The sequence below is a fragment of the Hypomesus transpacificus genome, chromosome 9 (genome assembly GCF_021917145.1).
Source record: "Hypomesus transpacificus isolate Combined female chromosome 9, fHypTra1, whole genome shotgun sequence".
NCBI classification, from domain to species: Eukaryota; Metazoa; Chordata; class Actinopteri; order Osmeriformes; family Osmeridae; genus Hypomesus; species Hypomesus transpacificus.
The window spans coordinates 7,834,711-7,847,403 of NC_061068.1; the positions used below are offsets into that span (position 1 = coordinate 7,834,711).

The window sequence follows — 12,693 nt, forward strand, 5'->3', positions numbered from 1 at the left end:
TCCCCCCCCCACGCATCTCCTCCCTCCAACCCTTGTAATCGCAGACCAGTGAACGTTCATCTCAGGGTTTCCTCTGCATTGTCTGGTTGCTGAGCACGGTGTGTGGGATGGTGGCGCTGCGGTCCGAGGCCCTGCTCTCTGGCGCCCTCACGTGGCGCAGCGCAGCGCGATCTGCTGCACCTTGCCCAGCTCGGCGAGCAGCTGCTTGACTCGCTGTTTGAGCTGAGGCAGCCGGGCCAGGGGCTCTGGGGGCTCCAGCTCTCCCGTGTAGTCCAGCCAGCTCTCCAGCACTGAGGGACACACAGGACAAACACATTCTCAGCCAAGGAAGCATCAGGTGTGGCTGACAGACACCTTTCATTTCGAGTTGAGCTGTTGCTACGTGCTTCTGCACACCAGCGCTCGAGGACAGCGTGATGTCGAGGGACTGTAGTAGGCCCAGGGAGCGGGCGCCCATGTCTCACCATCGAGCTCCCTCTCGATGAAGTCCATCCTGTGTGTGACGTCGTCCTGCACCGCGTCTATGTGGTCCAGCAGGTTGATCTGCCACTGCTGACGCTGCCCACTGCTGTCCTGGGCCCCGCCCCCGCCACACACCACGCCCTCTTCCTGCTTCACCTCCGTCTGGGACCAGCAACTACCGTTTGATGCCTAAGGTGAGACACAAGCACACCTCAGACAAAATATTCTCTGAAAAAGATAGAACCTGATATTGTTCAGTTCAGTAAAGAATATAGGGTAGTGGATACAGGCATGACATCTGGACAAAAAAGTTGGTTTGCAAGGCAGTTTATTTTGGACTGTCTGACCTTGGTAATGGTGTTGAGGGCTTTGGGCTTGTCTGTGTCCAGGAGCCCCCCGTAGCGCTGCTCCCTCTCCAGCAGGTCCTCGGTGCTCCTCAGGCTGTCCTCCAGCTCCGAGCCCCGGCGGGTCTCCACCACCAGCCTCTGCTCCACAGCAGGGTAGTAAGCCCGCGGCTTCTGGTAGCAGTGCTCGCTGCTGATGTAAGAGTCCTGGAAGGACTGGTAGGGCGAGGAGCAGGAGGACGAGGAGGAGGTGGCTCTGCTGAGCTTCTCCAGAGCGGCAGACAACACCTCACTGTGGGCCCGATCCTCCTCCGTCGCCATGGGAGATGGCACCGTGTCTGTCCCCGAATACGAGTCTCCCCTCTTCCAGGGCCTCTCTGTGAGCTTCCAGGGCTGGCGCCAGAGACGCAGGTCTGGGTGGGTCTGGCTCCTAAACAGGGGGGGGGGGGGCACAGGCACTGTAAGATGACACCCCAATATACGGGTCTGCTACTGTAACCAAATCCCAGCAGACAGAAGTTTCAAGTTTGTTATTGTCAGACGTGGGGCTGTAAAGACGTCCACTGGGTGCTTACTGTAGGACGCTCATCTTGAGCTGGAGTCCGTTGAGCACCTCCACCACATGGTGAACATCCCCCAGCAGCTGGTGGGTGGCAGCAATCTTCTTGGAGTTCTGGTGGGAGTAGTTCTCCTCCAGGAAGGACAGGCCGTACATGTGACCGCTGCTCAACCAATCGCGGTCATACCAGAAGCGCAGGTTTTGCCTCTGACCTGGAAGCCCACATTGCGTGAAGACAGTCAGACTAGAATGTGCAGAATGTTGTGAGGGGCTCTTAAGTGTGTTGCCTTGGCTCACCTGGTGGGTCTCTGCAGATGTAGCAGGCATACTTATCTGGAACATTCTCCTCTAACAGGCCCATGCAGGTGCCATGCTGCCAGCACAGACACTCCTCACACTGGGAGACAAGAAACCAATCGTTTTAGTTAACGGGTAAAACAAATAAAATAATAATATTCAGGTTCAGCATCCTGCTGCTCATCTAACCTGTATCATGAAGTCATTCTCCTCTTCCACCTCACAGATGCAGCGCACTATCTCCTGGTCACTTGTTTCCAAGGTAACAGAGTCCAGACTCAGTGGCGGCGTAGTAACATCCAACTCCTCCCCATACTCCTCCTCACTCCACCCACAGCTGTCAGTCGACCAATCACTGACACTATCCTCATCTAGGAGGGACAATCAGGGACAGAGGGAGGTTGCCCAATAATAAAGCATATCTCTCAGAAACAGTGACAATCCTCCCAACCTTCATATTATCTGTACAATATCGTAGGATTAAGCAAGCCATAGCCACAATGGAAACACCTGGATTCAATCAATGAACCATAAAACCTGTTCTTCATTGAGACACCAGGTCTGGATAATTGACATGTCACAGTGAAGTATGTGTAAAATGACATGGGATCGACTTTACACACACTAACAACAGATGCAATCTTTGGGACATATGGCTGATAGATTGAATCCAAGCAGAGAATGCCAGGGGAGAGATCAATAATTCCTCACGCACAGACACACACATACCCACCATTCATGTGAATCTGCTCTGACTGGTTGTATCCTGGCCTGCAGAGGTATGCCTCAGACTTGTGATTGTGTGAGAGGGGGAATTTGAGAGGCAAATTCAATTTGGACTGAAGACCCAATATTGAGATGTCAATATTCTCCTCACTACCTGTGTGCTCTGTTAATGAAGGGAAGGGGAGAGCAGACGGAGAACATGATATCAACTTTGGACATGCTGGTCAGAAAACAAGAAGTGCTTCATGGACTACAGACACTACAGTGGACATGGCACACGGAACGACGACAGGTATACTGCTCTCCCTTTTGAGTAGCTCGTATCTCTGACGGGTCCGCCTAATTCGTCTCCAATGGATGACTAGGCCAACCTTCAGATCACGTGTGACAGTTTACCTACATACGCACTCAGTGATTCAGGGTGTATATCGGTAGATGGGACTCTTTGTGTGGGGGAGGGTGTTAAGAGGCACGTCAGGCGGTATATATGGTGATATTGTGCACAAACTGAGGCAACATCAGCCTTGCCTACCCAGTCTTACATAGAAAATAGAGGCAAAGTCAGTAAGAAAAGGTGTTGACATAGGTATTAGTCCATTTGAGCATTCTTAAGATCATGGGACAACTACTGATTAGGTACTACGAACTACAACTACTGATAAAGTACTATGAACTACAACTACTTTTTAAGTACTACGAACTACAACTACTTTTTAAGTACTACGAACTGCAACTACTTATGACACGTTGACCCTCTCACACACCACAGCACACCAAGAGGAAGGAATGAAGTCTGTGAATTCAGGGGCCTCTCAATGCCCTGAATGTACTGAAGCAAGCAATGCACATGCAGTTGCAACATAGATGCCGGGGCCCAATGCAGGACAGTAGGGTTCACCTCTTACCAGATTTAGACTTCTTTTTCTTCTTCTTTTTCTTGAGCTTGATGCGGAGGAAGTCTTTTGGTTTCTTATCTTTAAGTCTGTCTCTTTCTTTCACCAGCACTGGAGACACAAAGGCAGATATTCTGCGTCAAAGCAGTGTCCGGAAGACTAGAGACAACGCCAAGGTAGCGCCTTTCTCATTTCCCCAATGATCAATGTCCACCCTTTTGGTGAAATCGCAACATGTGTACCTCATAAAGAGATGGGGACACCACCTACCACTTTTCATTGAAATACCTGGATATTTCCTAATCTCCCATGCATCATACACACCTACATCCAGACCACTCTTCTCGCCATCCAGTGATTTACATCCGTTCCTGTCCAGCTGATTCTCCTTGCTCTTCTCCCTCTGCAGCGCCCTCTGCTGCTGGCCCTGGGTGGTGACAGCAGGGGGAGCTGACGTGCGCCGGCCCGCTGACTTCACCTCACCGCGAGGAGATGGTGGAACTACGTAGGGATTATGCACTGTGGAGTCTACGATAACACACCGAACAAACAAGAGACAAAAGCAACATGTTATGAGATTCAGATATCAGGTATCAAAACAATCAGGCTTATTTATGGGTTGAAGTGATTCAAATCACTGCACTGCAATCAGGTGCAACTGTTTCTTTTCCAAGTTATACTGTGCTAAAGACAGACTGACAGCCCCTGTGAGGAGACAGGCCCAGTCTGCATAAATAGGGTAACTAAGCACATTGATAGTACAAGGCAGTAAGAGACTTACACATTGAAGCAGAGATGGTGCGCCTCCTTTTGGGGCTCTCCAGGTTATTGGGGAACGTCTGCTTGTCTGAGGCCCGGGTCTGGACACTTCGGGTGGGGCTGAGGTCTTCCAGAGGCTGGTCCTCCCCGTGGTAGTACTTCATATGGTAGTGCAGCAGTTTGGCCTTGCGGAAGGACTTAGTGCATCCTGGAGAGCTGCATTTAAATGGGTTGTGGTCCAGATTGATGGACAAGACTGGTGGAGGCTGGTTTTTGATGACTCTGTACACTGAAAAACAGTAACAAAGGAAAGGGTAAGAAAACAGGAAGGCTAGGTGGCTTGGAGAGAGGTAGGAGAAGTACTCACATGGTTCCCTGCTGAAGCGGTTGGGGTTGTGAAACCCCTGCTTTCTAACGGCTGAAAAGACAAAAAAGACATGATATGAATCTGGAGGGCAGTCCATAGTATTTCGTAAGTGACACTGACACTTGTTTTTGCTGTCTTGCACATTGAATATGAAATTAAACTGAACCTATAGATGTACCAAAATATATAGGCTCCATACCAAATATGGACACTTACGTTTTACTATCGGGGCTGGTTGCACCTCTGCTTTAGAGGTGTCTGGTTGGGTGGCTACCTCCTGTTCCTTGTTTTCATTGGTGGATGCAATGGATACCACAGTGCCAGGCACTGTTTGTGATGTCTGATTGGGTGATTCAGTGGATGGCTTAGTTTCATCATGCGAGCTTTCATCTGCACAACATGAAAGAATATGTTGAATGTTACAAAATAGTTGTCTGTCGTACACAATACGCATTTTGCCCCCATTTGCATCCACTTTCAGATAATTTTAGACCCCAATCCCTCTTTACCAATCTGGGGTTTGTTTTCAGACATCATCTCGACATCCTCTTTCTTAATTCCTCCATTCAAAAGATGACTGTATTGTCCTTCACTTTGCCCATTCTCCCCCTCTTCTTTCACGCCATTTAGGTGCTCAGTCTCTTTCGCTGGCTCCCTGAGGTGGTTCTGTTCTGCTTCCTGGGCACCCTCCTCCTGCTTCACTGGAACCTCTCTCTCTTTGGTACCATCTTCGTCACTGTCATTCCTCTTGCAGCTCTCATCTCCTTCTCTCTCCTCCCACTCATCCTCATCATCCTCGTCCTCCGTGTTGCTGTCGTCTTCCTGATCAGAAGTGCTGCGTCTGGCTCTCTTCCTCTTCAAGCCTCCGTTCTCCTGAGGCCTCCTGTCTCTCTTGTTCCGGGGCTTTCTGGCTCTGTTCCTGTCAGCGGATCCAGGCTTCCCTCCTACTTCTCTTTGCTGGAATTAAAAAAAGAAAAAAAAAGCTAGAAACAATAACCCAATATTCGACAGTGTAGTGTACACTATGTACAGGTAATGTCTTTGGACCAACAGGGAGGAACCAGAAGCACACTCACCCCTCTAACATATGGCTTTACATGAATCTCCTTTACGGTCTGGACTACTCCGTCATAAAACTTGACAGTGTAGGATGCTGAGGAAAAAACTGAAATTAGTAAGTACATTTCTATACACACACACGCATACATACACACACACGTTCAGACATACTTACCATCTTTGTTCACTGACAACACTTTGGCAGGGTAGAAACGGCAATCAGACCAACTGGCTAGAACCTTGTCATGCACGTGGAATCCCTAGAGAAGCAAGAGAAGAAATCATAAGGTGAGGTGCTAAAACAACAATAACAATGCGATCATCGGGGTGGGATAGGAAAAAGGCTAATTATGTCAATATAGGGGCAAGGCAAAAAGAAGGTAAAGTAAGAATGCAGAGTACATGGCTTACAGGGACAGGACAGTCATCCTGTAGTCCCTGCCTCCTCAGCTGGATCCTCTCCACGGGCCTCAGGTAGGGGCTGGTCCAGTCAAACCACTCGTCATAACGATGGCTCCACTGACGGTAGTGAATCAGGACCTTCTCGTCGTCATAGTCGATCTTCTCTATGTTGGCAGCATACCTTGGCAAAGAGAAGAAGGCAGGTGTCATTGAGATGCAAGTAAAAAACTTCAGGGGTCAAAATGGAGACTGAAATGGAGGATGGGTGGAGAGAGAAGTTGAGTGTGAATGGATCAAGGAGGACATGAAGTGCAAGCTCAGGCGTGATGGTATGACTCACCAGTTTTTGAGGCTGTCTCTGGCCTCTAGTTGCGCTCCTACTTCAAAGGTTATTCCTCTTCTGTTAGGTGGTGTCTTACTCATCCTGTCCTCATCTGTCTCCTGTAAACACACACACACACACACAAACACAGTCGATTAGGAAATCAGTTCCAAATAAAGAATGTACAAAATGAGTACTAAATAATTACCCTAATTGAGCTTAAGTGAAATCAGCAGGCTGTGACAAATATAAGATATTCTCAGATAATGTTGGCCTCATCTATAGTTCAGGACAAATAACATAGATTGAGGCTTTTAGTTGTAATTTCTCACCACATTCATTGTGGTGAGAAATATGCATCTGCTGGCCTGGTAACATGTCAAATATATGATGAGACTAGGATCCATGGTTGAGGCAGAAGCAAACAACATACTGAGGGTTTCTAAAAAATGTGTGCATCCTACGGACAAGTGACACTCAAGTGCTGGCCATGGGCTTAGGGACTTAGTTGTAACTACAGTGATATGAATATTATGAGATAATGTACATCTTCATTTAGCAGATGTTGGACGCGAGAGTGCATAATGCCATTGTGGCTGTCATAGCATGTTACAGCAAGTATGTACATCGTTTAAGCTACCCTCCTTTGAAATCAGCCCTTACAGAAGAAAATATGATGCAATACGACTCTGCTTCTGTATTGACAGGAAATGCTCAATAAAAAGACAGGTTACCTTTAATTATTTCAAAATTGCATTCCAATGTTTATTTTGTGTACATTCTCATGGCATGATGTCCACAAGATATCCACACACAAAAAACAGAAGTGCCGCCATGATAAGACGATAATTTCTGTCGGAAAATATGACATACAAATTCCGAGCTACAATAACTCACCTTAGATGAGAGCGTTTGATGTGCATATTCCATTGCAACGCAAACTAGCCGGATATCACACTACTGGAAACCCACGTGTCTTCTGGCCAGGCGAATTTTCCATGTATCGAAACAATGGGAGACAATAGCAAAGGCAGGTCTAGGAAATATACTTTATGTAGGCCAATGATAATTTAACGTAGATGTACATGTGGATCGCAGTACCCAAACGTCACAAATATTGGTATGACACAATTGAGGAAACGAATAACAGGTCACTTTGGTCAGGCAAAGTGGCTCAAGGGACAGACAGACGTGACCGAAGTCAGTGACGCAAATTGCGCGCAAAAAACGTCTGTTGTTTATGCCACATACGGCTTCGATTTAGTTACGGATAAAATTGTCTTCATCCTTCGCAGTATTTGCTTAGGCTGGAGTATTTTCAAAATATAAGACAAAGGTCGACGAAGTCCTGTTATTTAATGCCTGTAGAGCACTGTATGTGTGAGCTTTATTTGGGATGATTTCATTGAGATCCACATCAAAATGACAATAATTGTATTCATATAACTAGTTGCTCGATTACATACAAATCAATATGCAACTAAAAGCCTTTGTTGACTTCTGGAGTGAAGTGAACGGCTTATTGTCTGACGTTTTATAACTGGTGGAAGGGCGTCAAAAACGCTTCAGTGTAGTACGTCAGAGACTTTACTGGGGTCTTATTGGGGGATATGTCTGATGGGGGCGGGTTAGTGAAATCTTATAGGCCGTTGAAACTGACATTCACAGTCATTGCCGGGGCCTTTCCTAGCACTAGTAGGCCTGTTTCACAGTTTCCTTACCGTAAATACTGCATACACATACAGCGATATAAACTTCCTAGACTGTTTTTCATCGAATGCTCCACATAAACAACAACAAAGCCCACATAAACAACCTAATATGTTGAAAAACAGCCTTGAGTAAAATAAAATACATACTATGATTTTTTATTTAAAGTTACGTATATTGTTAACTCATGGAGCTATCTCCATCAAGCGGCATGCGGCACAATCTAGCTAACTAACGTTGCATTACATTAAGGTCAACAAAATGGGCCCGCATTTTTTATTCTGCCTTAAATGTTTGCTACTATAATGTTGGGTCAATTCATAGGATTGTTACCTTGTTTCCCTGCTACTCTTAGTCCAAAAAATGTGCAGAAAGTGCGGTTGCTATAATCCTTGCGGGTTGCCTTCGTCTCTGTGTGCACGCAGTTGAATTTCTCTCCGATGCATGCTGCACTCATTCCACCGGCGCGGGGAGAGTGAGTGGCGCGCAAAATACGCATGTGCGGATAAGTGAACTGAGGAGAGGCTTCCAAATCTCAGCAACACAACCCATGGGGCAAATAAATGTAAGGAGAAATTTCCAACCAGTTAAAATCTAAATATGTATAAGACAGATACACAAACCCTTGACTATATTATTAGAGCTACTTACATTTTCATATTGTTTGTCTATTTCACCATAAGCCAATTGTGCCCAAGTGATTTTTCATCTAACAAAAATGTAATGAACGGCTAGCTTACATTGGACAAACCTTTATTTTATTTTTTATATATATAGAATAATCATTCCGCAGTATAACAAGGGATATGCAAACATGAACACACACGTGGAGAGTGGTTTTAATCAGTACTATCTTCAAAGGCAGGCACATACAGCAGGGAAGTTAACATTAATTACAAAAATGTGTTCTTCCTGTTAACAGGAAGGTTCACCTTTACTGTAGATCCATTCAAAATACCTATTTATTTATTTACAAGCGGAACGTATGTACATCATCAAAGCCTCCAGAGGGCAGTCATATCTACAATATATTGTAGTGCTTGACAGTTAAAACACTGCTTCATCCTTAGTTTGAGAGCAGTGAAAGAAGGGGAAGCCATGAGTACCTACACCCGTTTAAACACCCGAGCCAAAGGATATAACATCATACATAATAGAACTAACAGTAAACTGAGTTGCAGAGAATGGAGTCAGATTACAGACGTGGGTGTGTTATCGTCTCAAAATGTTAAAGGATAAATCATACATAATATATATGTACCCTAAACACTGACCTCGGTTTAATTGAGCTGTGGAAAATCCCTTTTGTTCACTTAACTGAACACCAAGCTAAAATGATCCAAAAAGGCATACTTTCAGTTTGTGCTTTGAAATGTGGGATCTTTAATGTATAACAGATATTGCGGTATTATTTAATTAAATAACCATCCTAGTTAAAATTTACTGATATTAACATAACCACTAAAACATCACAGGCAAGCTTTTTTACATGATTTTCCTTATATTCATCTCTTGGTTTGTACATTACTGTGTCACAAACAGACACACACACACACACACACACAGATGTGTGTTAACAACACAGACACAAAAACATTAGTAAGAAACCTGACAGCAAAGCCAGACAAATGGCCAAATGTCAACATTGCTTGTTTGTATAAATAAGGCATTGTTGTCTGGTGCATTAAGCTAGCATTTTCCACTACCAAAAGTATTATTTGAGTGTCATTTTATAAATTCAAATTTAGTAATGTCAAGGTTTACATGCAGTTACAAAATAATCATCAAAAGAAGACAGATTAAAACCGGTTTGAAGGATTCCAAAGTTTTTACTTTTCTAATGTGTCACCACAGTGGGTGTGACATGAAAGCACACAACATGCAGAGGTCAGGTCTATTACTCTCAGTCAGAAAGTAGGACTGTGGATAGAGCCAATATCTTACCAAACTATAATTTACAGTACTCATGAATGTGGTGTATATGGTGAGACCATGAGTAAACGTCTTGTTTAGTTTACAGTTTTGTCCTCATGTTCTGTTCACATTGAAATTCAGTGCCTCGAATACAAGAGGAGCCAGGAGCTCACACAACACCCTCAATGAAACTTGTGTCCAGATGGACAATGAGCATCCGCAGGAAGGACATCTCCTTGCGTGTGTTCTCGAATATCACACGCGGGTCATCAGACTGGCAGCGAAGGCAGTTGGGAGCCATGACCATGGCAAGATTATTCACGTCCATCTTTGTTACAGACACATTGGTAGGCTGGGCAAACACCTGGGGACCATGAGACCGGGAAGAGGAGTTAGAAATAGGACACATTTAGCATTAATGTACAATATTTAGCATTCATCAAATAATTAGCTCTGATTAGTGCAGTTGTTGTGGATGTTGTTTATTACCTGAAGGAAATGGATGAAGTAGCACAGGACCAGTCTGTTGAGCTCAGGGAGGGACTGCACCACTGCGATGGCTGCTACAGGGTCGTCATAGTTACTGACACACTGCTTGTAGAAATTCATGGGAATAAGAGGCTCCTCCAACTCCCGATACCACAGCTTCATCAGAGAGGCTGGGAAAGAAGGACAACAGTCAAACAAGGAAGGGACAGGGACAAACAAACAAAGACAACTATGAAAATGTGGCCATAACTTGCAGGTGTCACTCACCAGGTACGTTAGGGTCCGACAGGTTTTCTGGGATTCTCCATTGATCCACCTGGAGCTTCAGTGCATTCACTTCATCAATGTCTCCAGGCACCCTACAGAACCATGCATAAAAAAGGATCAGTTATACTGAATGGACACAAGAGGGAGACCTTCACCTGGTATTGTACATAATCCAGTCAAACGTTCACAGTGTCTACTGAGTCTCTTCAAAACTACCGTAAATGCATTGAATGTGCCCTGACTGTGTTTCATTTCAGATTAATTAATGGCCAGTCTGTGTCCCTTGTTTATAGATAAAAAAAATCCCCATACTTCATATGTTATTTAATCAATTTCCTGGGGATTCTTTGGCATTTATAATTTTTTGGCATCAGTTTGAGTAAGAGCGAAATATGTTCTGGCAAACAAGCATTTTCCCTCCAAGAATGTTATAAGTAATCGACTTGAAAGACAAGATAACACTTTGGGGAGATAGGAGGTTCTTCTAAACAAATTCAAAATTCGAAATAATTTAATTCGCAAAAGAAACAAAATCACAGCCACTGGCCAAGTCTGTACGTGCGTGAGAGCTCATGCTACAACAAGAATGTAAACACACATCTCACAGTATCGAGTCCTTTGTATGTTCTGTTGTCTCAAGGACTGTATACAGGGATAGTCTATCTTAACTGTACTAGCAGAGCAGACCAACCACCTAGTGTGAACGCAGCATACACACTGACAAAATCCTCTCCTATTATGATCATAACACCATCCCACCACACCTCAACCTCAGCAGTTAACATCCTGGATTAGCTGACCCTCCGGCCTGTCTCACCTGAAGATGCCCTCGGTTTGGGCTCCACCCAGAGCCAGTACATACTGGGAGAGCTGCACCTGCACCCAGGGCAGCTTCCTGTCCGGGAACAGCTCACTCTGGCGCTCCATCACCTCCTCCAGGGAGCTGCCAAACAGGGAGGGGGTCACGATGGCCCGTCTGCTGTGGTCGATCTCCTCCAGGGTGGGTTTACGAAGACCCTGCAGGAAGATTGGGAAGTAGAGTTTGAATGAATGACACAATATATCCATGTCGGTCTGTGACCATGACATAATGATGTCTAATACTAATGTGTCCATGACCCTGACCCTCTCTGAAATTAGCTTTGAATATGTCGTTAGGTCTATGATTTTCTATGATCTATGTTTGATTATTGCCCTATGGTCTATGTGGTCTATAAATACTGTTAGATTCAAACTATAAAGACAATGTTTAACACTATTTTGCCCTTTTCAGTGTCCAACCTCACCCTAGGGTACTCGTATCTGATCTCACCTTCTTGCCTCCAGTTATGGCCACCTTCTGCAGTTTGCGGTAACAGAACTTAGCATATGTGCTAATTGGGAGGCCTGTTGGAAGAAAAAAACAAACATTATAAGACTGAAGCCCTGAGTTATCAACACCCTGAGACACTAACTAAAACTTAGACGGTATACAACAGAAAAACAAGGAACTGGTTTACACAAAACCAGTTTAAGAAGGGTTAAAGACTACCTCACAAAGAGGACAAGCGATTTGTTCCCACATGTGTTAGACACTGCAGCAGCGGTAATTGGAGAGACATGAAGACTGTGTGATTCTGGCATGAAAGGATTAGAGCGTTGCTGTCTAACCTGTCACGGCAGAGGAAGATTTACCCTTGCTCCACAAAAGCAAAAAGTGTATGCTTTCTGTTTCCGATGATTCATGGGGGAGAGAGAGATTTCTATTTTGTGCCCTGTGCAGGTGGTGAAACAAAGCATGCAACAAAGAGAGCCCAAGACATGGGCTCCTGTCTAGTCTTATAGGTTAACGGCTACAATTTAGCCCCATCCAACGTCAAGTTTACACTTCAGGAGAGTGTTCACTTCCCCTTCACAGCCTCCCAATAACACCCATGGGGTTTTCTTCTCTTCCAGAACCCTCTAAGGTACCTGAAACTCCGCCAGACAGAGAATTCGTGCTGCGATGAAAAACATCCTTTCCGGAATGTTCCCTAGACCCAAAGCCGCTGGATTTATAGCAAACAGGTGACTCCCATGCATGTTCACAAATGTCATTAATCTGGCGGAGTTTGACTGTAATTATGTCTAATTAGGGAGATCAT

The 12,693-nt window shown here is 45.0% G+C and overlaps 2 protein-coding genes across 8 annotated transcripts in view; both read right to left on the reverse strand.

The window, feature by feature from the left end:
* phf20a (PHD finger protein 20, a) lies at positions 1-8,374 on the reverse strand. Of its 5 annotated transcripts, none has more exons than XM_047025521.1 (19): positions 8,234-8,374; positions 7,088-7,169; positions 6,209-6,309; positions 5,878-6,049; positions 5,642-5,726; positions 5,484-5,560; positions 4,917-5,364; positions 4,624-4,797; positions 4,408-4,458; positions 4,063-4,329; positions 3,606-3,809; positions 3,294-3,392; positions 2,396-2,551; positions 1,852-2,033; positions 1,663-1,762; positions 1,382-1,577; positions 810-1,236; positions 465-651; positions 1-290 (listed from the first exon to the last, which is right to left on the reverse strand). In XM_047025521.1, the coding sequence occupies exons 2-19, from the start codon at positions 7,118-7,120 to the stop codon at positions 148-150; spliced, it is 3,102 nt and encodes a 1,033-aa protein (XP_046881477.1). In that variant the 5' UTR covers positions 7,121-7,169; positions 8,234-8,374; the 3' UTR covers positions 1-147. The 5 variants fall into 5 exon arrangements, with proteins under 5 accessions (XP_046881477.1, XP_046881476.1, XP_046881478.1 ...); XM_047025520.1 differs by having other exon boundaries at positions 5,869-6,049; XM_047025522.1 differs by lacking the exon at positions 7,088-7,169 and having other exon boundaries at positions 5,869-6,049.
* Positions 8,375-8,673: 299 nt separating this feature from the next.
* arhgap46a (Rho GTPase activating protein 46a) overlaps positions 8,674-12,693 on the reverse strand; it is a 28,485-nt gene continuing 24,465 nt past the window's right edge. For all 3 annotated transcript variants that reach the window (XM_047025006.1, XM_047025005.1, XM_047025007.1), the window contains 5 exons: positions 11,883-11,956; positions 11,388-11,587; positions 10,571-10,662; positions 10,304-10,473; positions 8,674-10,178 (listed from right to left, as the gene is read on the reverse strand). In XM_047025006.1, the coding sequence (XP_046880962.1) occupies positions 9,984-10,178; positions 10,304-10,473; positions 10,571-10,662; positions 11,388-11,587; positions 11,883-11,956 (731 nt within the window). In that variant the 3' untranslated portion in view covers positions 8,674-9,983. The remainder of the gene's footprint in view (positions 10,179-10,303; positions 10,474-10,570; positions 10,663-11,387; positions 11,588-11,882; positions 11,957-12,693) is intronic.

Bases quoted from the DNA above. Each gene is read 5' to 3' on its own strand.
- phf20a (XM_047025520.1), bottom strand. From the start codon at position 7,120: ATGGAATATGCACATCAAACGCTCTCATCTAAG. The intron at 3,810-4,062 runs GTAAGTCTCTTA...GTGTTATCGTAG, and splicing joins CACCATCTCTGCTTCAATGT to ACTCCACAGTGCATAATCCC. The intron at 3,393-3,605 runs GTGTGTATGATG...TTGTGTCTCCAG, and splicing joins GAAGAGTGGTCTGGATGTAG to TGCTGGTGAAAGAAAGAGAC.